Source organism: Syngnathus leptorhynchus, chromosome 20, assembly GCF_054491065.1.
Source record: "Syngnathus leptorhynchus isolate UIUO chromosome 20, UIUO_Slep, whole genome shotgun sequence".
In the NCBI taxonomy this organism is placed as follows: Eukaryota; Metazoa; Chordata; class Actinopteri; order Syngnathiformes; family Syngnathidae; genus Syngnathus; species Syngnathus leptorhynchus.
In genome coordinates this window covers 5,956,932-5,981,497 of record NC_141214.1, presented here as the reverse complement: position 1 = coordinate 5,981,497, position 24,566 = coordinate 5,956,932, and the positions used below count along the sequence as shown (strand labels likewise).

Sequence of the window (24,566 nt, the reverse complement as noted above, 5' to 3'; positions counted from 1 at the left end):
GGGGGTACACGTATCGCACATGCGCAGTAGATCCTCGGCAAAGTGTCAACGTGGTAGGGGTCTCCACGTACCCACGCACATACCTTGAACCCTACTTCCGGATTTACGTCGCTATTTACTCAACTTAACTACAGTACAATTGTTTTGTAGGTGGAAAAGCGCGTCTTTAGATGATTTCGCCCTTGACAAAGTAAGTTCTGGGGTAATTATGAAACTTTTGGAACGGAAATGAATCGGTACCAAGGTCGCTACGTGGCAGTGGGAGGGACAAAAATATGGTTTCAACCTGGTTCTGATTAGCAATAACATGTCCGCCTTTTTTTAGATGGTAACTTTGTGCAATTTTTTTTTATAATAACACCATGTTGTGTTTGGTTCTTGTTTTTTTCACATAACAATAAAAAAATTCTAAAGTTGTGAATTTTGGGAGGAGCAGCTCCAGCAGTCTTCTTCCTCGGGGGGGGGCGGAGAGATTCGGTCCGGCTACGTGTAACCGAATCGGCCCTCCCAATAAACAACATGGCACCCTCAGTGCTGTCGCTTCTGGTTCTCCTCTTCGGCTTTGGTTCGGTCCACTGCCAGTACGAGAAGTACAGCTTCAGAAGCTTCCCCCGAAGCGAACTCATGCCGCTGGAGTCGGCCTACAATTACGGGCTGGACCAGTACTCGGAGGAGAAATGGGGGGACGCGGTGGAGTACCTGGAAATGTCCCTGCGCCTCTACCGGCTGCTGCGGGACAGCGAAGCTTTCTGTAACCTCAACTGCAGCTCTGCTCGCCGAGAAGACGAGAACAAATTCGCAGAGTTCCCTGAGCTGCGAGCCTTTGCAAACGTGCTCCTGAGAGCCCAGTGTCTGAAGCGATGCAAGCAGGGGTTGCCTGCCTTCAGGCAGTCCATGCCCAGCCGGGACACCATGGACGAATTTGAGAAGAGGGCTCCCTACCGGTACTTGCAGTACGCTTACTTCAAGGTGAGACCAACTTGATTGTCTCCTAGAGGTGAAACAGTTTTGGGGGTGATGGAGTACAAGGTACTTTCATTTGGCTGGAAAGTTTGCATTCTCTTAGACTACCGTATTTCCCGGACTATAAGGTGCACCGGACTATAAGGCGCACCTTCAATGAATGTCCCATTTGCAAACTTTTGCACCATTAATGCATCATGTCAGATTTTTAATCCAAATCAAATCATTCTCCATTTGATCTTTTTTATTTCAACTTCAGATTGCAACAAATTACTTTATAATCACAAAATAATGATGCATAGTCTTTTTGATTCATGATTCATAGTCTTCAGCGGGCCACTTATGATTGATTTCATGACACAATGCTTTGGGCCAGTTTAAATTGAGGAATTTGGTCCATATATAAGGCGCACCAGACTATAAGGCGCACTGTCGGCTTTTGAGAAAATGTTAGATTTTTAGGTGCGCCTTATAGTCCGGAAAATACAGTACTCTGGCCTCCTCCCACATTCCAAAAACATTTTGAATAGGTCAATTAATTTGCTTATTAAGAACATTTAAAAGGGTGTGGATCATTAATCTAACCCTTAGCAATTATGTTGTTATGACAGAAATGTTTTCATGCTAAAAATGTCCCCCCATTTTGATGTTCATCTGTGGGCCCTAATTTTGTTCAAACTTGGGATCCCTTCGCACCATGTCTGGTTTTGTTTTCAATCAGAGCGACAGGGTGGCCAAGGCTGTGTCGGCCGCTTACACCTTCCTGCTCAGGCACCCCAACGACGAGATGATGCAGAAGAACATGGCCTATTACAAGAGCCTGCCGGGGGCCGAGGAGCACCTTAAAGACCTGGAGACCAAATCCTACGAGGTATCACCCCTGATGCTTGAACTTAACCAACTTTTCCTTGGCATCCCTCACAAACTTTTTTTTTTATTTTTTTAAAGATGCTGTTCGTTCGCGCCGTGCGGGCGTACAACGGCGAGAACTTCCGAACGTCCGTGTCTGACATGGAGCTGGCCTTACGAGACTTCTTTAAGGTTTACGACGAGTGCCTCGCCGCCTCTGAGGGCCCCCGGGACATCAAGGATTTCAAAGACTTCTACCCTAACATCGCCGGTCAGTCATTTGAAGACATCTATCCTCACCTCGAGCTGTCCCAATACATTTGATTCTTCATCTTGTCTCCAGACCACTACACGGAAGTGTTGGAGAGAAAGGTGCAATGTGAGAGTGACCTGACTCCTGTGGTGGGGGGATTTGTGGTGGACAGGTTTGTGGCCACCATGTACCACTACCTACAGTTTGCCTACTACAAGCGTGAGTTGCTCATCTCGGTCCAGATGATTCAAGTTCTGCTCCTTGACGTCAGTGCTGAAGCGTCCATTGTGCGCCCGCAGTGAAGGATCTGAAGAACGCGGTGCCGTGCGCCACCAGCTACCTGCTCTTCGACCCCACCGACGAGGTGATGAAGAACAACGTGGTCTACTATAAGTTCCACAAGGATAAATGGCAGCTCACCGACGAAGACTTCCAGCCCAGAGCGGTCCGTCACAAACTCACGACGACAATAATTGCAACGTTGATGACGTCGTGTGTTGTGTAGGAGGCAGTGCGCTACTACAATCAGACCACCATGCAGATGGAGATGGTGGACTTCGCCAGAAAGCATATCGTCGACGATGATGAGGTGACTTTTAGTTTTTTTTTTTTTATACTTGTGAGGTTGCAATATCAAATATGTCCACCAGGTCGCAGCAAATCTCAACTCACGACAAACCAGCCATCAATAAATACAGCAGTGATTTATTCATTTAATATTTGAAAAAAAATATCTTTATCATAACAAACGATCACTTAAGTATTATTTTGAACTCTGATATGTTTTTTGTTAACATCAAATCTGCAGTAAGTTAAAATAATTAAAATATCACTAGCTATTATTTTTAATATATAATACAGTAAAAAATATTTCTTTTATTATTTTATTTTGTATTTTTTTTACTGCTTGATATAATTTTCCTCTATTATATATACAAACATCTCCTGAATCTAATTGACTGTATGTTTATGTGTTGTCCGCAGGGTGAGGTGGTGGAATTCATAGATGAGTTTCTGGATTAGCAAAGATTCACCCTGAAAGCAAAAGCGCGCACATCAGCATTTATTTATTGAAATTTGTTGTTACAAAAGAATCTTTTCCAGCCTCATTTTATGAAATGGCGGGTGGATGACATTTTTATACTTGCTGTTACTTGAAAGAATGGCTCCGCTGTGAATCGGTTGACAATAAAAGCCGTTGCCGAAACATCCGAAGTGTCTTCCAATGATTCCCCCAAAAAAGCGACTGATGCACAATTGACATCGTCGTCATCACAAAGACGATTTAGCTGTGAGGGCGGCTGCAGTCTGAGCAAACACGCACGCACGTGTTGAATCGTGTTTGAACATCGCGTGTCGGTGCAGTTTGTCGCACGCACCCGTTAAAATGTCCACGATGGAAAATTCCCTCCCCAGTGAACGTGTTTTGTCCTTTCTCATTTTTTTCGGTGACGCTTTGAAAAACAGTATGATGTAATAAAGCAGACTTTTACGTTCGGGAGTTTATTCAAGCCAACGGGACACAAAGAGGCCATCTTAAAAACGGAGTTGATTTATGATGAAAATGACGTCCGTCTTGCACCCCCCCCCACGCCTACCCCAATCGTCCATTTCCAGAAATAGACGTCGTACACTTTTTAACCTCAGCGATCGAATTGACAGCGTCATGTCCACGATTGCACACATCATACCGTGAGTAATAATCACACCAACAAGTAAATATTATTTGTTACATTCATCATCACGACGGCAAATTGCGATATTTCATTACCGACTACGTGTCAGTCATTTCAGACGACTAATCGGGAATTCTGACTGCTCGACACTCCGCTTGAAAGCGAAGTCGTAAAGCACGGGGAGAAAAAAAATAATAAAATAGACACGCGTGGCAAACATAGCAACAGCAAGAAAACAACAAAAGCGGGCAAAATACCACAATGTGCAAAAGCCTCCTTGGAGGTCACGACCTCAGTCCGTAGTAACATTTCGACGCGGCCCTCCTCTGTTGTGGTTTTTAAACGTTGGTCGTTGTCCGACTTGTCTCTTAATACCGCCCCTCCCCCTCCCTTAAACTTTCTGCTGCATCTCCATGTGCTGGGTGCTTTGTCCCTTCCCGTTCATGTTGTACGCCGAGCTCTTCTGCTGTCGCCGCCGGTAGCACCACACGGTCAATATGACGGCCGCTGCCACCACGCAGACCGCCGCAATAATGGCCGCCACGGTGGGGCCCCGGCGTGAGGCTCTGGGCGGTGGGCAGTTGTCCCCGACGCACACCGTCTCGCCCATCTCGCCCTCCACCTCGCCCCTCTCACCAATCTCACCGGGCAAGTTGGCGCGCTCCGAGGTGTCGCCGCCCTGTGCCGGATCCAGGAAGGGTTGCTGGGTGAGGTCCAGGAGCCACGAGTGGGTGGGGACCACCTGCTGGGTGTCGTACTCGAGGGTATCAGAGGAGGAGGCGGGGTTGTCCGGGGCGGCGGTCTCCAGAGATTCCGGTGTTTCCGCCACGCTGGTGCCAGGGATGAGTTCTTCGACCTCGTTAGGGTGAGCGGCCACCGGGTGCCCGTCCAGCCAGGTCTCGTCCGTGGTGGTCGCAGTTCCCACGTGGTCCCGGGTGCCATTCCGTCCGGTTCCGGCAAAGATGACACTCTGATGATGGTCGTCGTCGTCTTCGTGGCTGTCGTGTTCCGAATGGCTATCGTGTTCGGCGTGGCTGTCGCCGTCCCGCCCGCCCTCGTCGTTATCCGGGTTATGGTCCTCGCTGTCGTGCTCGTTGTGATCGTAATGATCGTTGCCGTCATCATCGTCTCGTTCCTCATGGTCCTGATCATCGTGATCATATTGATGCACAATATCTTCATCATCATGTCGTTCGTGGTCATAGTGATCATCGTGATCGCCGTCGTGCTCATTTTCATCGTACGGTTCTTCGTGATCGTCACGGTCCGGATGCTCCTCAGAAACAGGCTCCTGAAGATGGCTGCTGTCCTCATGGACACCACGTTCCTCAGAGCTGTCGTTCCGGCTGCCGTAGCGGACCTCCTCATGCTCGCCCATGTCATAGTGATCGTGGTCTTCGTAGCGGTCTTGGTGGTCCACCTCTTCCTGCTCAACTGGAATTTGTTCCACTTGACTGACATGGGGAGTGAGACTCTCTCGCTCGCTGTTGAGGTTCTCCTCGGATTGGCCGCCGGAGGTCCGCTGAGTGGTGGTCACGGGGTCCACGGAAACCGGGTGTTGTTCCTGCTGGAAGGTTTCCGAGGGAAACCAGAAGAGGTGTTTTTGGGTCAAGAGTGAGCCTGGCGGGTCCGTGGACGCCGTGGTCACCACTTCCTGCCCCCAACTCGGGTGCTCGGCGGAGTCCACCACGCCTCGTTCCTTATCGCTCGTTTCCGCGGCGTCTACTTCCACCTCGTGCTGACCATCCAGATTTGAATCCACTTCTTCTCTTTGAAAGTGGATTTTTTGCAGCTCCTGATCTCTGGGTTCTTCCGTGTGGATCGTGATCTCGTGAACCTCCACGGGCCCGTGGTCCTCGTTCTGATTGTCCGCATCGGCGTACGTGAACTGGTCATCGTAATCCACGTGAGTCTCGGTCGAGTCTGCAACAGAGACAATCAGTTTTACACGATCTAATTGAACGACTGACTTTTTTCCGTGAAGCCCGGTTTGGGCCGAGTATGCTCTCAGCTTCCCGACCGCTTTCTTTTTCTTCTACCTTAGCCGTAAATCGGGCCACGGCACGGCATGTCGCACCCGGGTGCCACGGCGGCCATTTTCTATCCGGACTCACAAGAGATACATTGTCCGCTCAAAGAGCAGGAATTGGGGCGGAGGGTCACTGACCAGGTCTCAAAACAGAACAAAATGGCAGCTCTTTATTATTTTGTACCTTTGACGCAAATCTGGACCAATCCGTACCACTCGCCACAGCTGTCGCATAACAAGCTGAAGGCGTTGTGACCGTTGGGCATGACGTATCCCGCCACGCATGTGTAGAGGAGTTCGTCGCCCAGTTCGAAACCGCCTTGGCCCTGCAGACGGGCGTTGGGGAAAGAAGGGGGGTCTCCGCACGCTACGCCTGTTGCCAAGAAAAACAAAACGATCGGAACATTTTGTTGTCCCTCGACTCGACCGATTCGTCGACCGATTCGTTGACCGATTCGTTGACCGACCTTTATCTTTGATACAGAATCCGCTCGAGCTGCCGGAGTCCCCCGTGGCATTTTCCGTCCTCACGTCCACGGCCTTTAGCGAGCCGCCTACGTAGCTACACACGGTGGTACTGAAAAGACATAAATCCTTCATTACTCAAATAGTATGACGAAATATGTCTCGATGCCATAATTTTTAAATACAATTCTCCAAAGAATAAACTGGGTCAATTCTGCTTACGTTGCACGTCGGACCCGTGCAAAACATTCACTGGCGGATTTCCCAGCGCAAACATTTTGTTAGCATATCAGCCCGGCAATGTGGCGGAGTCTTTATCGCACCGCTAGTTGACGTTCCCACGCGGAATTAAAACGATGTCAAACATGGAATCGGTCTCCTGATAGGAGAACGGTTTCCCACCTCTCCGACCTAAGGCGTCGCTAATCGTTGGCAATAGTGAGAAATCGTGAGTCATACGCTAACAGGAGTTCGTCAACATGGGCTTATAAGGAAGAAATTCAAAAGACGAGTTTGGGTGTCATTTCGTGCGTGTGTTGTGGTTGGTTGGCATGCCAACAGCATAAGTTTGCCAACTCCGAGACAGATGTTAGATTGTGTTACGTATTTCAATGTCAACATAGAGGAGAAGGCAACTTCCTGGTTCCTGGACGATGATGTCATACGGATGGATGGCGTGGGCCATTTTCATTCTGAATTGGACCGACCGACAACTAAAACTAAATATATTTTCTAGAAATTTACCAAGTGACGCCGCCATTGCGGTACGTTGATGTAAGTGGAGCCCAAAATGGCGTCTGAGCAAGCATTTTTCCCGGCAGTCCTGGTTTGACACGTCCTCACCATGTTTCACACCTCCCGGTTTCATCTGTCTGTCTGCACCGAGGCCTTAAAACCCTTTTACCGCCGGCCGAGTTGCCCGTTCATGATTTAATGGCTCACGTCAGAACCGAGACCAACAATGAACATGATTTTCCCGTCAGGTGGAAAAGCCAAAGGTCAATAGGGTTCTTACCCGAGGGAGCCCCCGTAAAGCCACCCGCGGGTGCACGAGGAGAAGAAACACTCCATGACGGCGTGCCTGAGCTCCGAGGTCGACGCTAGCCGGGCCCGCCGGGAGGCGCAAGCCCGCTCGGCGTCACTGAACGACAAACTGGAAGACGCGTTTCCGAGCTCCACCACAAACACTCGACCTGCAATACAAATATGGACGTATTGCGCTTTTCATGGCTCAAAAACAGACATGAAAAAAATAACACAATTACGAAGCACTTTTTAAGTTGATTCAACGATTTCTACATCACATACCTACATAAGTATATTTTATATATATATATATATATATATATTATACATCGCCGCCCCATATATATATATATATATATATATATATATATATATATATATATATATATATATATATTAATTAATTAATTATATATATAATATATACAATTAATATATTAATTATTATTATATCAAATACTATTAAAAATAATAAATTATATTACATTCTGATTATATATATATACATTGAATATAGATACAATATATCTATTGTCACTCAATAAAAGTTGAAGGTTTACATTTCTAATTCAAACCATATTTCATTTTTAACCAACATTCAATTTGAAAAGAAAATTGGACATAAAAGGCACACTTTTTACAGTAATATCAGTAATTCCTTTTTCTATAAACATTTTGAAACAGTTTTTCCTCTCTTACCATTTGCATTGACAACAGAAGCCACCAAAAGACAAGCAAAGCATCCAAGGAAGCCCAGCATCCTTCTCCCCGCTGAAAGATTTGTTTCCGCTCTGAAAAAGCAACGCCGTAAGTCACTTCAACTTCCTCCAGAGGCTGCAGAGGTGAGACTGAGCGAGGAGGAGGTGTGATGAAGATGAGGAGGACCGTGATGAGGATGACGAGGAGGAGGAGGAGGCCGAGGGTCCGGTTGGTAAGCGGATGGAGAGCGGCTGTGAAAAGTCACACTTTTCCGCGAATCCAATGTGGATTCAAGTATTCCCTGCATGATTATTGCACGCCCTTTAAAAGTTTTCAACCTGCTTTTATATTTGGCTTCCATTTATGGAAAATCACAGCAGCTTAGGGATTTTTTATATCGATGTTACCCTTGAAATTTAAAATGAAAAAACAATTTTGCGCATTTGACAGCATGACTCACGCCCATCAGACAATTTGAAGGTCATCAAAAAATAAGTCAAAGTGGAAAAACGATGGGTGTGACTGATTCACACCCATCGTGGCTTGGTTGAAGCAGGTGAGAATTGTGTTTTACCGCTTTTGGCACAGGTGTGTCATCGGGCAGGAAGCGCGCACACACCCCCAGTCGCACAATTTAGTCACCGACAGGAAGTCAGAAGAGGTCAGAAGAAGGAAGGATGATTTGGTCGCCGCGGCAACATCACCTTGTGACTGTCATAAATAAATAAGTCTTGGGAAGACAGATTGGGAGGTCACGGCGAAAAGGTGACACCTGAAGGCACCGCAAAGATTTCAGCAAATGGCCAGACGCAAAGTTCTGCACCGGAGTGTAAGGCTTATTTGTGGCTACGTACAACTAAAGTAGATTTTGTAGCTCTCTTGTGAAGCCTTGGACTGGAAGCAATGAGTGTTAGATGGTAATGTTAGGCTGGGCCTTTAACACCGCCATGTAAATGTTGAGTCAAAGTTGTGCTGCCACCTACTGCCTGGATGTGCACAATGCATGCTATGGCCAAAATTAACATTCATCTTGTTATATAAAACAGAATAAAATGTGCATTATTGTATTAAATTCGCATCGTAAAAAGTCAAATGTTAATTCCATTAAGTAAGAGCGCAACAAACGCCAATTAGTAATTTCGGTTGGAAATGATCAAATAAATCACGTATATTGATAGAAATTGATTTTAAAAAGTCAGGTACGTACAAAAATCGACTCATCATAATTACTATTAAGATATAAGCATGTAAATATGCAAATTCGTTGAAAAAAGACGAAATGCAGTAATCAAAACAAATCCGCCACGCGGGCTTGTTTCTCGGCGATGACGTCACGGGGCTCCTCCCACTTCCTCGACAGCGTGGAAATATATCAAAACAAACTTCGACGTACATTTCATGTCACTCTTGACTAATAAATCAAATATGGCGACGATTATAAACACTTTGCATCCATTTGTTCTCTTTATTTTGGGGGGTGTTAAAGTCGGTAAGTTTTTCTTGATGCGTTTTAAAGGGCAAGTCGCGGAAGGGGAAGAGGCGGAAGTGAAGTCACTTTTTTTTTTTTGACGAAGCGTCCATGTTATTATTGTTATTTTGTAGCTCCTGCGATGAGACGGCCAGCTGTTGGGGAGCCGCCGGACTGCTGCGACGCTAGCGACCGCCCCGGAACCCCTCCAACGCCGCCGTCGTCGTCCTCTGCACCAGGCAACCTCTCGCCCGGCTGGCAGTACACCACAACCAGGACGACGACGAAGAAGCGGAGGAGGGCGTGAGGAGCCATCGAGCTCGGCTCCCGGAGCAACAACAACAACAACTCAGTCCACCGGTAACGACACCGACGCGACGCGAAAATAAAACGGCGACAGAGACAGCACCGCCGGGCGGCTCGGCTGGCGTCGACGCGGCTCGCGAACAGGGACGCCGCAGACATGAACGGGATCACCAAGGGCCGCTTCGAGGTAGGGCAACTGTGTGGGGGGGGTCGTGGGTATTACGGGGTCGGTCCCGATTAATAGAACGTCAACCGATAAGAGGGCCCAGCCCGATGGCCACTGTCGCCTCAGATGACCGGCTCCCAGCGGGGAGGGCGGGGGTGTGCAGGTCGGCGCTGGGTTACATATTCAGCTTGTCATAACAATCAACATTTATACATTTTACAAAACGCGCACGATGCAAAAATCTGTGAGCAACAAGTCAGCTAAGTGCAGCACTGAAATGTGTGCGTGGGCTGCATGGTTATTTTGTCAACATAAGCTCATTGGCTCTCCTTTGCACACTCAATAGTGAATATTTTTGCATAACATATAACAAATTGGCTCACTGTAGCATAACAATTGGAGTGGGCTGCAAAGATGTCAACAAAACGCCATTTATGTTCGTACACGCGGGCAACCGTCTCCTCCATTTGCTCATATGTCATAAAATTCTACACACATCCAAATCTATCAGGACCCATCACTCAAATTAGCTGGTGCTTGCTAGCTCATGGCATTGGCTCGATGGGACTTGACCTTTTTCCCCGTCATCTGCTTGTTAGCTTGTTAGTGATTGCACAAATAAGTCTTGGGCTCTACTTTCTGAGCAGGAGAACTGAATGCCCAGATGTCTATCGCAGCTCTGAAACTATTTCCGAAGGCGACAAATTACCCGGTTGACTTTGTGCCACTGTATTATTCCGTTTACAAATCAGCAACACAAAACGGGGAACTCCCTGCTTGGGAATGTCGCTCAGCTGGCACGGCGCAACACTTGATGTCACCTGAACGCCCCTCACGGAAGGCTAGCTCGATCGATAAAGAGAAATTTCTATCGATTTGTTCAAGCTCAAATCCCTGTCGCACCTTTCCCACATTTCCGTCGCGTGAGTTGGCCCGCGTGGACGTGGATTGAAATTAGCCCCGACACAACCTTATCATCAGGAATGTTCTGCCTGTGTTCTTCGTGCTGTTTGCGTGTGTGATCTTCAGCAGATGGCTGCCGCCTCAGACTAAAAAGGAGACAAGCGTGTCAGTGATACTGTGAAAAACAATCACATGATGGTCATATTGCAGGGAAATGATGCTGACGGTGTGTCTTGTGTGTGTGTGTGTGTGTGTGTGTGTGTGTGTGTGTGTGTGTGTGTGTGTGTGTGTGTGTGTGTGTGTGTGTGTGTGTGTGTGTGTGTGTGTGTGTGTGCACGCGCAGGTGTTCTCAAGCAGCGATGAAGCCCCCATCAATAAGAAGCTCCCCAAAGAGCTCCTGCTTAGGTAAGATCTTGACTCCACAACAAATCTGTACACTTGTCATTTTACAAAAATGTATCACAACCCCCCCCTTCAATTCGCATTGAAGTTTCCCAAATTTGTGCATTTTTATTATTATTATTATTATTATTATTTCTTTTAAATATGTCTAATTGTTGTGCTCGGGTGAAATCTGCCAAGCAACAAGTGGCCACTCACCCCATTACAGACAGAAAGGTTTTTTTTAACCCCAACTTGCTCAAATATTTATTGGATATGAACCTTTTGGAATAGACTACATTGTTATTTATTTATTAATGTGTATATTGTTATTTTTAAATGTATCTTAAGATGTTACTGACCCATTTTTTCCCCACTTAACACACGGCAACATTTTCCATGCCAAAACCTCCAGGGCTTCTATATGCAAACTCTACGTGTATTTGTGGCTACGTGTTCTATAAATAGCTCATCTCCACTGGTGGGGAAGTCCGCAGTGGCGCTGCGAGCCCCAGCGGTGCCCCACCAGCACGAGCGTGACGGGGTAACAATGGTTATGCAAGGCGAGCGTCGACCTGTCTCGCCTCTTATCTAAAGTTGAGCGGCGAGACGCTGCCTTGTCATCGCTCGGGCGGTTTGTCAAGTGCACGCCGCCAGAGGCCAGGAACGTCCAGCCAAGGTGGTCACAAGATGGCTGACGTCACCTCGGTTAACCTCCTGATGTTGTAGCGTAGGTGACTATTCCGCAATAAGATGAAATTGTTCAATAGAATGTTACTCAGCATCAATTAAATGCTGATCCTTCTGGTTTTCCTCACCAGGCGGCAGTATAATGCATTTTGTGATGGGAATGACTAGTCAGCTCCTCTGAGCTCATCAGCACGGCACTTGTATTTGTCGGTTTGCGGTGAAGTTTCTTTGCACCGGGTCATCGATGCGTGACATCACACGTCGCCGCGGCTACGCCTCACCTCTCGTTCTGGCAGCCATGCGGTTGTTTTGCAACTGACTCAGCATCCACCCAAATTCAAGTCGGGGCCGTAGTCTCCATGGCAACCGTCCTTCCGCTAAAGGGCCAGCGCTGGCTCGTTTAGCGCCACGCTCGACAAACCGGGTGTTTGTCAACAAAATGATGTTCCGCTGGAAATGGGGAAAAGGGCGTACTTAAGCACAATTGAGTGGGGGGGGGGGGGCAGTTAAAAGCGTCTGGCTGCAAGGCAAACATCTGAAATTGGAAATTCCTGGTCATCAACCATCTTTATATGTGTCCCTGTTGGAATTGTTAATAATTGCTTTGCCTTGATTTGCTTTAGAGGCTGCTGTACTTAAACATGTCCTGACATACCCCGCTCAGATGGTCCTCAGGGTCCTAATCCCAGACAGCTGTAATCGCCACCTGCAGGCTTCTTCTGCTTGTGTGTTATCGCCGGATTGTGTGTGTGTGTGTGTCCCGGTGGCCTTGCCTCCCTCAGCGCCGCCGGAGATTACTCATTGGAAGATTAATGGATTGAGCCGACCCAGTAGCCGAGCCCTATTGTTGCCTCCACTCTTATGAGTTTGTGCGAGTGCCTCGACTGCATCCCATTGTTCTTCTTGGCATTTACATTTAAAGGAAAACAAAAAGGGCAAAAGAGTATTACACGTATTTTAAGGACTATAAGGCGGACCTTCAATGAATGGCCCATTTTTAAAACTTTGTCCTTATATAAGGCGCACCGGACTATAAGGCGCACCATTAATGCATCATGTCAGATTTTTAATCCAAATCACATCATTCTTCATTTTATCTTTTTTATTTCAACTTCAGACGCAACAAATTACTTTAGAATCACAAAATAATGATCCAGTCTTTTTGGTTCATGATTCATCGTCTTCAGCGGGCCACTTATGATTGATTTTATGACACAATGCTTTGGGCCAGTTTAAATTGAGGAATTTGGTCCATATATGAGGCACACTAGACTATAAGGCGCACTGTCGGCTTTTGAGAAAATTTTAGGTTTTTAGGTGCGCCTTATACTCTGGAAAATACGGTAATCACAGTATTTGCAAGCAGTGATAGTTAATGTAATAGTTAAATGGGAGGAAAGTATCTGTATTGTGATATGTAAACAAAGCTAGCTGAGCTAATTGCTAAACTAGCGCTAATTGAGGGTTTTTTTGTTTTTAACCTTTATTTCTTTTTTTGTCCAGAATATTCTCCTATCTGGACGTGGTCACCCTCTGCCGGTGTGCTCAAGTCTCCAAGGTAAGTGCGGCGGTAAAGTTCCACTTTATCGCCGCCTGCTGGCCAACTTTTCACAGGCCGCTGTCCTCATCTGTGCCCGCAAGGCCTGGAATGTTCTGGCTCTGGACGGCAGCAACTGGCAGAAGATCGACTTGTTCAACTTCCAAACGGACATCGAGGTGAGACGGAATCGTCTCATTGTGTTGTAGCGGGCGACCCCGACGTCACGGCGGATCCGTTTTTTTTTTTGTTTATTTTTCCTCACCTCGCAGGGCCGCGTGGTGGAGAACATCTCCAAGCGATGTGGTGGTTTCCTGAGGCAGCTCAGCTTGCGGGGATGCCTGAGCGTGGGCGACGCGGCCATGAGGTGAGCTCCCGTTCCACTTTTCACATCACTCCTCTCCCTTTTTGACAAATCGCCGCGTTGTAGAACTTTTGCACAGAACTGTCGTAACATCGAAGTGTTGAACCTGAACGGCTGCACCAAGATCACAGACAGCACCTGCCTCAGCCTCAGCAAGTTCTGCTCCAAACTCAAACATCTGGACCTCACCTCCTGCGTCTCCGTCACCAACCATTCCCTCAAGGCCCTCAGGTACGCCACATCATTCATCAGCCTCACCCCGAGAATAAAAATGAATACGCAACGTGTGGATTTTAGCGACGGCTGCCGCTTGTTGGAGACGCTGAATCTGTCCTGGTGCGACCAGATCACCCGCGACGGCATCGACGCTCTTTCTCGAGGCTGCGCCGCTTTACGGACACTCTTCCTCAGAGGCTGCACACAAGTACGGCAAAAAAATGGACGGCTGCTTCTTTGTAAAAAAAAAAATAAATAATAATAATATTTATGTTGTGTTCTAGCTGGACGACAGCGCCTTGAAACATTTGCAGAAGCACTGCCAAGAGCTCACCGCTATCAACTTGCAGTCGTGCACGGTAATAAAAAAAAAAAAAAAAACAATAACGAGGAGACCGATTCTATTCAAGTCGTGTGTTTTCTTTTTTAGCAAATCACCGACGATGGTCTGGTGAGTCTGTGCCGAGGATGCCACAAGCTGCAGATCCTCTGCGTGTCGGGCTGCGGCAACATCACGGACGCCTCACTCATCGCACTGGGACTCAACTGTCCTCGACTCAAGTAAAAAAAAAGAAATGCATCATTTTCCCAAAACTTCCTAAATCCCTCAGACTAGAAAAACAAGTCCAAATCCAACAGGAAAAAGGCTGAGGGGCCCAAAGAGCTTCGATATAAAGATGTAGGATGAGCCACGTTCTCTGATTGGTTGATCCGTTGATTGATTGTTTGCTTGTCAGGATCCTCGAAGCTGCTCGATGTTCCCACGTGACGGACGCCGGCTTCACCGTGTTAGCCAGGGTGCGTTCCCCCCCCCCTACCGATATCAACATTCTTCCTCTCCGCCCCGATCAATAACTTGGATTGTCACTTCTTTACAGAACTGCCACGAGCTTGAAAAAATGGACTTAGAAGAATGTATTTTGGTAAGAGAATTTACAACTGGGCTGTGATTTTACACTTGGTTGATCTTTTATGGATTTTATTGGCGTTGAAATAGATGTCGGAGTCCTGTTATTTATTTTATTTTTTATTTTTTTTGATGTAGGTGACAGATAACACTTTGGTTCAGCTGTCCATCCATTGCCCTCGTCTGCAAGCTCTGGTAAACATCACACGGTTGTTGTTTTTTTTTTCTTGCTTCTTTGTACCTTATTCAGATCAAGTTTTGACTCCCTCAAGATCCTTGTCCCATCCTTCCTCCCTTCCTATGTTTCCTTCCTTCCTTTCCTTAAACGAAGCACACGTTTAAAAGGTATCTGTCTCCGCCTCTGCCGTCGCGCAGTCTCTGTCTCACTGCGAGCTGATCACGGACGACGGCATCCGGGCGCTGAGCGCGAGCGCCTGCGGCCAGGAGCGCCTGAACGTCGTGGAGCTGGATAACTGCCCGCTCATCACCGACGTCACCCTGGAGCACTTGAAGAACTGCCACCGCCTGGAGCGCATCGAGCTCTACGACTGCCAGCAAGTCACGCGGGCCGGCATCAAGCGCATACGGGTAACGAACGCCCTGTCGTATTATCTTTACGTGAGAATTAAAAAGGTGGTCATACCGCAAAGTTTACACTAGATAGCAGCAAAGATCAACAAGGGAGGAGAGCTGATGCGAGTTTGTCTTTGAAGGCTTTTTCATTCTGCCACATTTACGTTCGTGCAGGCCCACCTTCCCGACATTAAGGTCCACGCTTACTTCGCCCCCGTCACGCCCCCTCCCTCGGTGCACGGCGGCGGGCAGCGCCTTTGTCGCTGTTGCATCATCCTCTGACAGTGGAGGGCCAGGGGGGGCCACCTCTGCCTGCAGGTGCTGCTGCTCTGAAAACCACAGAGGAAGGGCGATGGAGTAGGGGCAGGGGTCGGGTTAGTAGAAGGAGAGGAGGGGCTGGACCCACTCACTTCCTGGTCCTACCCGGACCGCTACGTAGGCTCCTCCTCTTCCTCGTGAGCATCTTCTCACTCGTTTGCCATCCTTCCTTAGGACCGACGCACATCCAGAATGGACAATCGCCAGACGCCACGGGTGAAACAGGACTGCCATTTTGAGATTTTGTTTGAACTGAGAAAAGAAGAGGCCATTTTTTTTTTACTTTTTGGCTTATCGTAACGATTCTTCCTGCCCCCCCGCCTAAGTGTCAATTCAGAGCCGCAGTGTTAAACAAAGAAGTATTACAGCATTTGTTTACATCCCGGATTAGCTTTGCACCACGCTAACTTGTTTACATTGGTAGCCCGCCTTCCATTCGCTACATTTTACAAACGGTTTCCCATTTTGACAATCACGCATCATTTGGGACAAAAGAAAAAAATCATAGCATTTCATGACGGGACTCAAGGATTATGGGGAGACGGAAGATTTTCGGCAGGATAGTTTGTGGATGATGCAAACAAAAAAAAGGATTGAAAAAAAAAAAAGATGGACTGGCTAAGCTGACGCTAACGCCCTTCCCTTTTCTTTGAAAAGGTCTTTAACAGTTTTATGTTTGAGAAAATAAACAGATGGATAAATAAAGTGAAACCATAGGAAATACATGCTTCTTGAGGCAACATTTTTGTGTGTTGCTGATTTACTTTCTGCATTGAGCTAAAATTCCAGTAGGAAATACGCAAAAATTTTAAGATACAAAGAGTTATACAAGTAAAAGTGTATTATATACAAAGAAATTTCATTCTATAAATTAGGAAAATTACAGAAAAATGCAAATGGACAATTATAAAGATTTCTCATATTTTAAAAATTATGTCATTTCTAAGGCAAATATACAGTACCTAGTTTGAAGGAAATAAAAATGTGTTAGATGTTATTTTCATTTTACAGATTGAGTAAATTCACATACCCTGTCTCGAAATAAAAACGTTAGAATTTTTACAATGTAAAATGCACATCCATGCCTTTTATTCTTCTTGTTGACACGCTTGCAATAAAACGCTTGCTGTCACGCACCCCACGCCAGATTCGGGTCAAAAGTGTGCAAGTTGAAAAAAAAGATTTCAATGGTAAATCTGATCATTTATTACTTTATCTTTCAAGGTGCAACACTACTTAATTGATGTTGTGATGATTGTTCAACAATCAAAAATGCAGATAAGCCAGTGCGACAACAAACTCATTGGTTACAGTCTCAAAAGCAGACAAACGTCAGGTGTGCATCCAGATTTTCTCACCAGATACTTTCACTATCAATTTAGTAAAATATGAAAGACTGATTTGAAACTAAGGGTCTGGCCATTGGTGGTGAAAAAGTCAATAGCTATTTTGGGAATCACGTACATTGTTAGTTTTTGGCGAAGCCTTCCGAACATCATACAGAATAAGCGATAAGTGATTTCAAATCAAGTCGTTCAGTCTTAATTTCAGAGGGATTTTTTATTGCATCACAGCTGTTGAGATGGATCACCGGGAAAACAAGATGGGCATCAGTGCTATAGTAATGAGCAGGTCGCCAAAGACAACACTAAAAGCGCTTCGAACAAATAGAATAGGTCATCCAGCACACGGCTTTTTCACATCCAATATGGCGGCAAAGCTAACGTACATGTACCAGTAGAACCAGTTTTGACACGCACATTCAAGTCTATATTCATTCCTTGTCACCCTCAGTGGGAGGTATTTCCAATTGTCCGCCCGTTAGACTAGTCCTATGTTTGAGCAAATCCTCCGCTTGACTAAAACGGCTAAAACTACTTGATTATGCTTGGAATGAATTTACTTGCATTATTTGTTGCGGCCGTGCAAATACACAGCGTGACGCTTGGTAAGTTGTACTTTTCTTCCAACTCGTTTTATTATCCTAAAGATTGACGCTCTTGATTTTGAACTGACGCATTTATTCTTTTTTTTGTTTGTTAAATATTCCTCACATGTCTGCTGCGTCAAAATTCTTCCACATAGGAGACTCGTTCTCTCAGAGTTAGGCAGAAACAATGCTATTATAATAACTGTTGGAATATTTAGTTAAAAACGATACAAATCAAAGTGATGTACACAATATCCAATCGAATTGCAAATATGAATTGCACAAGATTACCCAATGTGAAAAAAGAGCAAGATCATGTGTGTCGCTTTTTTTTTTTTTTTTTTTTGTCTTTCAGTCATTCACACGCTCAATTATTTCAAGACGTGCTCTCAAGTTGCAAAGCTACCAGAGTACCTGCTGGTGGCGTATGTTGACGGCGTTCAGATTCTGCAGTATGAAAGTGACCACAGGGAAACGAAAGCCAAACATGACTGGGTGAACAAGATCACAGAAGATAATCCTTACTTCTGGGAGGTAGAGACGAAGATCAATATGCAGAATGAGCGGATCATGAAACTCAACATTGAAACCGCTAAAAAGCGCTTCAACCAAACTGGAGGTTTGTTTCCCTCCAAGTGCCCGCTTGTAAAATTCATTTCATATGATGATACCATTTTTTTTTCATGACTAATAAACAGATATGTCACTGCTGGCTCCTATCCGATTATCACCACTGAATCTTGTGTGCGATCCTTTCAGGTGTTCACATGATTCAGGTGATGAAAGGCTGTAAATGGGACGATGAGACAAATGAGGTTGATGGTTGGGAGCACTACTGCTACGATGGAGAAGACTTCCTATCATTTCAGGCGAAGACGATGACATGGACCGCAGTACATCCACAAGCTTTCGTCACCAAATTGAAATATGACCTATTAGACGAGGACACTAAAGTCAGGCAGAAGATCCTCACCGAGGTGTGTCCTGAGCTGTTGAAGACACATTTGAACAACGGGAGGGACTTCCTGACAAGAACCGGTAAATTGTCCTCGCTCTCGCTCTCCACACATGCTCTTTCCTACACATTCTCTCCATCTTTCCTGCCCTCCTCATGTTTCCCTCCATCTTTGCCTTTGCGTGCAGAGCTTCCCAAGCTGTCTCTCCTGCAGAAGACGCCTTCCTCTCCAGTCACCTGCCACGCCACGGGTTTCTACCCTATTACATCTTCCCTCTTTTGGCGGAAGAACGGCGAGGAGATCCACGAGGACGTGGAGATGGGGGCGACCCTCCCCAACCACGACGGAACCTTCCAGACCTCGGTCGACCTGAAAGCGGAGGTGACGCCCGCCGCGGAGCGGGAGTACGAATGCGTGTTCCGGCTGCCCGGCGTCTCGGAAGACCTCGTCATCAAGCTGGACGACGGAAGCATCCTGAGCAACGCACGCATCCGGGGTGAGCGTTTGTCGTGACTCAGACACGTCTGATTGGCTGCGGGGCGAGCGTGACGGCTCGGTGTCACGACAACAGTCGTTCACGTGTCTCTCTTCATCGCACGCGCTTTCCCCTATGAAGAAGAGCAAAACTGGAAGAAGGTGAAGGACATCGTTCTCCTGGTGGTGATCGTCACTGTGGTGGTGATTGCGATCGTGGTGGTGGTGGTGGTGGTCCTTGCCAAACGTCTCAAATCCATAGAAGGTGAGCAACACAAATGTTTGCTCCGTCAGGAACATCCAAAGAAAACATTGTTTGTGACCATTCCTAATCTCCTCTGGCTTCTCTTTTATTTCAGCCGAATACTCTCAAGCTTGTAAAGAGGAAAAGCCGAAAAGAAAAGAAGAAGAAGTAGAAGAAGAAGAAGAAGGACAATTAAGCCACGATGACAAGGCAGCCATGTCTCTCATATTCTCTTTTATTTCAGCTGAATACTCTCAAGCTTGTAAAGAGAAAAAGCCGGAAAGAAAAGAAGAAGAAGAAAAAGGACAATTAAGTGAGTAATTTTTTTTTCTGCTTCCTTTGAGCCACAATAACAAGGCAGCCATGTCATGTCAAGGTTTGATTCAAAGCGAAAGTGTCGATGAGGAGCCCCGTCAGAAAATGTCAGCTCACACCGTGGTTGCTGTCAAAGGGTGCCCTGAGATATGAGCCAAAACATGTTCAGCAACCACGCTTGCAAATGCTTTTTTTTTTCCATTGAAATGAATGGACATGACATTCTTCATCAAAATTGTTGTCATGTGTAACCTCTCGTTGTGTTTGTGCTCTTTTAGCTGTTTCCACCTCCTGTGAGTCTATTTCTGAATGAGAGGCAGTAGCAGTCACATGGTGAGTTAGCTCATGCTGACCACAGGTGGTCTTCGGATTCTGGTGGTGGGTTAGGGAACATTTGGATTCTTGTTCACTATTTTGTTCAGCTCTTTTTTCTTCAGGTCTTGGAATCATTTCAGAGGATTTTTCTCATAGTACCGCATTTGGAAATACAGATTTTATTATTCATATATTATTTCTATTATTGTGTATGTATTATTTAATTATGTTTCTGTCAAGTTTCTGCTGATCACCCACATCCTGAAGACAAGTGGAAAGTCCCTTGTTTATTCACTTTGGTTTTGTGTAATTAAACAAATCAAGCCAGTGGTTACCACCGGTTGGAAGTTGCATCATGAAAGTTGATATCTGGATGAATTTGAGCTCTTAATAACTTTAAGACTCTCTCATTTAGCAATGTATTATTATGAAATACATTTTAAAAAATATAAGAAAATTGATTATAATCAGGTAAATAATAAAATAGTGATGATATAAATAGTTTTCAAATGTGTTACATATTATTTTCATTTTACAGATTGAGTAAACTCACACATACTGTGTCTCGATTTTAAAGATTGTTTAAAGAAAATAAAAATGTTTTTCAAAGTCTGCTTTATTGTCAATTTCTTCACATGCCAAGGCACACAAAGAGATGTAAATTTTGTTTCCTACTATCCCACGGTGACAAGACCTATTTATTAGATATTATATTATTTATTCTCTGGTCTTCCTAAGTCCAGTATCAAAAGTCTACATTTAGCACAAAATGCTGCTGCAAGGCTGCTCTCACGGACAAGAAAATTTGATCACATTACCCCAATATTAGCCAACTTACATTGGCTCCAGGTCCATTTAAGATGTGACTTCAAGGTTCTTCTATTAACCTATAAACCATTGCATGGCTTAGCGACTTCATATCTCGTCGACCTAGTTGTTCCGTCTCGTAACCTCCGCTCACAAAAAGCCAGTTTTTTTAATGACCCCGAGGGCCAAAAAAATGTCTGCAGGGTCTAGAGCATTTTCTATTCGGGCTCCAGAGCTTTGGAATGCCCTACCAATGGATATTAGAACTGTTACCTCAGTAGAAACATTTAAGACACATTTCTATGATATGGCCTTTAATGAACCTTCAGCTTGAGTTTTTGTGTTTTATGAAGACCAGCGGTGCCACGAAGACAATTCACCACATCATGATTGATGTTGTGATGATTGTTCAACAATCAAAAATGCAGATAAACCAGTGCGACAAGAAGCTCATTGGTTACAGTCTCAAAAGCTGACAAACATCAGGTGTGCATCCAAGCAAAACAATCTCACCAGATACTTTCAGCATCACTTTCGTAAAATATGAAAGACAAATTTATCTGGCTAAGCATCTGGCCAGTGGTGGTGAAAAAGTCAATAGCTGTATTGGGAATGGCGTTTTTGGTATAGCCTTCCGAACATCATACAGAAAAGGGGATAAGTGATTTTGAATCAAGTCGTTCAGTCTTAATTTCAGGGGGATTTTTATTGTGTTACAGCTGATGAGCCGGAGCACCGGGAAAACAAGATGGGCATCAGTGCTATAGTAATGAGCAGGTCGCCAAAGACAACACTAAAAGCGCTTCAAACTAATTGAATAGTTCATCACAGCCAATGGCGGCGAAGCTAACCTACATACATGTACCAGTAGAACCAGTTTTGACACGCACATTCAAGTCTATTCATTCATTGTCGTCAGTCAAACTGCAGTTTGCTGTCATTCTGCGTGCGCCAGTTGGACTAGTCCTATGTTTGAGCAAATCCTCCGCTTGACTAAAATGGCAAAAATTACTTGATGATGCTTGGAATGAATTTACTTGCATTATTTGTTGCGGCCGTGCAAATACACAGCGTGACGCTTGGTAAGTTGTACTTTGCTTCCAACTCGTTTTATTATCCTAAAGATTGACGCTCTTGATTTTGAACTGACGCATTTATTCTTTTTTTTTTTTTTTTTGTTAAATATTCCTCACATGTCTCCTGCGTCAACATTTCATGAGCGGAAAATTCTTCCACATAGGAGACTCGTTCTCTCAGAGTTAGGCAGAAACAATGCTATTATAATAACTGTTGGAATATTTAGTTAAAAACGATACAAATCAAAGTGATGTACACAATATCCAATCGAATTGCAAATATGAATTGCACAAGATTACCCAATGTGAAAACAGAGCAAGATCATGTGTGTCGCTTATTATTTTATTTTTTTTGTCTTTCAGTCATTCACACGCTCAATTATTTCAAGACGGGCTCTCAAGTTGCAAAGCTACCAGAGTACCTGCTGGTGGCGTATGTTGACGACGTTCAGATTCTGCAGTATGACAGTGACCACAGGGAAACGAAAGCCAAACATGACTGGGTGAACAAGATCACAGAAGATGAGCTGTACTTTTGGCAGAGAGAGACGGAGATCAATATGCAGAATGAGCAAATCATGAAACGCAACATTGAAACCGCAAAAAATCGCTTCAACCAAACTGGAGGTTTGTTTACGTGAGCTCGTCAAATTCATTTCATATGCTGGTACACTTGTCACTGCTGGCTCCTCTCCGATTATCGTCACTGAATCTTGCGTGCGATCCTTTCAGGTGTTCACATGATTCAGGTGAAGAGAGGCTGTGAATGGGACGATGAGACGGGTGAGGTTGATGGTTGGCAGCACATCCGTTACGATGGAGAAGACTTCCTATCATTTGAGGCGAAGACGATGACATGGATCGCAGCAAATCCACAAGCTTTCGTCACCAAATTGAAGTATGACCAATTAGACGTGGACAATCAAGTCAGGAAGATGATCCTCACTGAGGTGTGTCCTTTTGAGTTGAAGAAGCATGTGAGCAACGGGAGGGACTACCTGATGAGAACCGGTACGTCGCCTCTCACACCATCTCTCAACCTCACACACACACTTTTTGTCTTTCCTCCCTTCGCATTCTCTCCATCTTTCCTGCCCTCCTTATGCGTTTTCCTCCATCTTTGCCTTTGCGTACAGAGCTTCCCAAGCTGTCTCTCCTGCAGAAGACGCCTTCCTCTCCAGTCACCTGCCACGCCACGGGTTTCTACCCCATTACATCTTCCCTCTTTTGGAGGAAGAATGGCGAGGAGATCCACGAGGACGTGGAGATGGGGGCGACCCTCCCCAACCACGACGGAACCTTCCAGACCTCGGTCCACCTGAAAGTGGAGGTGACGCCCGCTGCGGAGGAGGAGTACGAATGCGTGTTCCGGTTGGCCGGCGTCTCGGAACACCTCGTCATCAAGCTGAACGCCACAAGCATCCTGAGCAACGCACGCATCCAGGGTGAGCGTTTATCGTGACTCAGACACGTCCCATTGGCTGTGGGGCTCTTGCGACGGCTCGGTGTCACGACAACAGTCGTTCACGTGTCTCTCTTTGTCGCACGCGCTTTGCCGTGTGAAGAAGAGCAAGACAGGAAGAAGGTGGTGGACATCGTTCGCCCGTTGGTGATCGTCACTGTGGTGGTGATTGCGATCGTGGTGGTGGTGGTGGTGGTCCTTGTCAAGCGTCGCAAATCCAAACAAGGTGAGCAACACAAATGTTTGCTCCGTCAGGAACATCCAAAGAAAACATTGTTTGTGACCATTCCTAATCTCCTCTGGCTTCTCTTTTATTTCAGCTGCATACTCTCAAGCTTGTAAAGAGGAAAAGCCGAAAAGAAAAGAAGAAGTAGAAGAAGAAGGACAATTAAGTAAGTCAATTTTTTTCTGCTTCCTTTGAGCCACAATAACAAGGCAGCCATGTCATGTCAAGGTTTGATTCAAAGCGAAAGTGTCAATGAGGAGTCCCGTCAGAAAATGTCAGCTCACACCATTGTTGCCGTCAAAGGGTGCCCTGAGATATGAGCCAAAACATGTTCAGCAACCACGCTTGCAAATGCTTTTTTTTTTTTCCATTGAAAGGAATGGACATGACGTTCTTCATCAAAATGATTGTCATGTGTAATTGAACCTCTATTGTTTTTAGCTGTTTCCACCTACTGTGGGTCTATTTCTGAATGAGAGGCAGTAGCAGTCACATGGTGAGTTAGCTCATGCTGACCACAGGTGGTCTTCGGATTCTGGTGGTGGGTTAGGGAACATTTGGATTCTTGTTCACTATTTTACTCCTCTTTCTTCAGGTGTTGGAATTCTTTCAGAAGACTTTCTCATCGCACCGCATTTGGAAATACAGATGTTTTTTGTCTTCAAGTCAAGAATAATTATGTTTCTGTCAAGTTTCTGCTGATCACCCAAAACCTGAAGACTATGGCCGACCCAAGTGGAAAATCTCGTTTGTTTACTTTGGTTTTGTGCAATTAAACAAATCAAGTCAGTGGTTACCACCGGTTGGAAGTTGCATCATGAAAGTTGATATCTGGATGAATTTGATTCTTTAAAAACCTTAAGACTCTTTAATCAAGCAATTTATTATTATGAAATACATTTTAAAAAATATAAGAAAATTGATTATAATCAGGTAAATAATAAAATAGTGATGATATGAATAGTTTTCAAA

General features: G+C 45.4%; 5 protein-coding genes across 9 annotated transcripts; 4 read left to right on the top strand and 1 right to left on the bottom strand.

The window, feature by feature from the left end:
* Nucleotides 1-9: 9 nt before the first annotated feature.
* On the top strand, nt 10-3,272 carry crtap (cartilage associated protein). Its single transcript, XM_085901102.1, has 7 exons — nt 10-969; nt 1,685-1,834; nt 1,912-2,083; nt 2,156-2,284; nt 2,365-2,510; nt 2,571-2,654; nt 3,050-3,272. The coding sequence occupies exons 1-7, from the start codon at nt 520-522 to the stop codon at nt 3,086-3,088; spliced, it is 1,170 nt and encodes a 389-aa protein (XP_085757228.1). The 5' UTR covers nt 10-519; the 3' UTR covers nt 3,089-3,272.
* A 441-nt stretch (nt 3,273-3,713) lies between these two features.
* Nucleotides 3,714-8,284, bottom strand: susd5 (sushi domain containing 5). The gene is made up of 5 exons (XM_085901140.1): nt 7,961-8,284; nt 7,251-7,428; nt 6,238-6,347; nt 5,955-6,143; nt 3,714-5,664 (listed from the first exon to the last, which is right to left on the bottom strand). The coding sequence occupies exons 1-5, from the start codon at nt 8,019-8,021 to the stop codon at nt 4,133-4,135; spliced, it is 2,070 nt and encodes a 689-aa protein (XP_085757266.1). The 5' UTR covers nt 8,022-8,284; the 3' UTR covers nt 3,714-4,132.
* Nucleotides 8,285-9,510: 1,226 nt separating this feature from the next.
* On the top strand, nt 9,511-16,861 carry fbxl2 (F-box and leucine-rich repeat protein 2). 3 transcript variants are annotated; one of them, XM_085901406.1, is made up of 14 exons: nt 9,511-9,921; nt 11,147-11,208; nt 13,378-13,432; nt 13,516-13,590; nt 13,684-13,778; nt 13,842-14,006; nt 14,073-14,199; nt 14,276-14,350; nt 14,422-14,552; nt 14,729-14,789; nt 14,870-14,914; nt 15,037-15,093; nt 15,274-15,486; nt 15,646-16,861. In XM_085901406.1, exons 1-14 carry the CDS (start codon nt 9,892-9,894, stop codon nt 15,751-15,753), a joined length of 1,299 nt encoding a protein of 432 aa, XP_085757532.1. In that variant the 5' UTR covers nt 9,511-9,891; the 3' UTR covers nt 15,754-16,861. The 3 variants fall into 3 exon arrangements, with proteins under 3 accessions (XP_085757532.1, XP_085757531.1, XP_085757533.1); XM_085901405.1 differs by having other exon boundaries at nt 13,489-13,590; nt 15,964-16,861; XM_085901407.1 differs by lacking the exon at nt 15,646-16,861 and having other exon boundaries at nt 13,489-13,590; nt 15,230-15,453.
* A 733-nt stretch (nt 16,862-17,594) lies between these two features.
* LOC147041162 (H-2 class I histocompatibility antigen, K-Q alpha chain-like) lies at nt 17,595-24,292 on the top strand. Of its 2 annotated transcripts, XM_085900244.1 has the most exons (9): nt 17,595-17,737; nt 18,075-18,338; nt 18,479-18,757; nt 18,863-19,171; nt 19,292-19,414; nt 19,509-19,589; nt 19,638-19,706; nt 19,987-20,041; nt 20,146-20,585. In XM_085900244.1, exons 1-8 carry the CDS (start codon nt 17,674-17,676, stop codon nt 20,019-20,021), a joined length of 1,224 nt encoding a protein of 407 aa, XP_085756370.1. In that variant the 5' UTR covers nt 17,595-17,673; the 3' UTR covers nt 20,022-20,041; nt 20,146-20,585. The 2 variants fall into 2 exon arrangements, with proteins under 2 accessions (XP_085756370.1, XP_085756369.1); XM_085900243.1 differs by lacking the exon at nt 20,146-20,585 and adding an exon at nt 24,190-24,292 and having other exon boundaries at nt 19,509-19,706.
* LOC147041161 (H-2 class I histocompatibility antigen, K-Q alpha chain-like) lies at nt 21,624-24,338 on the top strand. 2 transcript variants are annotated; one of them, XM_085900247.1, is made up of 8 exons: nt 21,624-21,912; nt 22,270-22,533; nt 22,639-22,917; nt 23,043-23,351; nt 23,472-23,594; nt 23,689-23,760; nt 24,036-24,090; nt 24,190-24,338. In XM_085900247.1, exons 1-7 carry the CDS (start codon nt 21,846-21,848, stop codon nt 24,068-24,070), a joined length of 1,149 nt encoding a protein of 382 aa, XP_085756373.1. In that variant the 5' UTR covers nt 21,624-21,845; the 3' UTR covers nt 24,071-24,090; nt 24,190-24,338. The 2 variants fall into 2 exon arrangements, with proteins under 2 accessions (XP_085756373.1, XP_085756372.1); XM_085900246.1 differs by lacking the exon at nt 21,624-21,912 and having other exon boundaries at nt 22,173-22,533.
* The last annotated feature ends 228 nt before the right edge of the window (nt 24,339-24,566 follow it).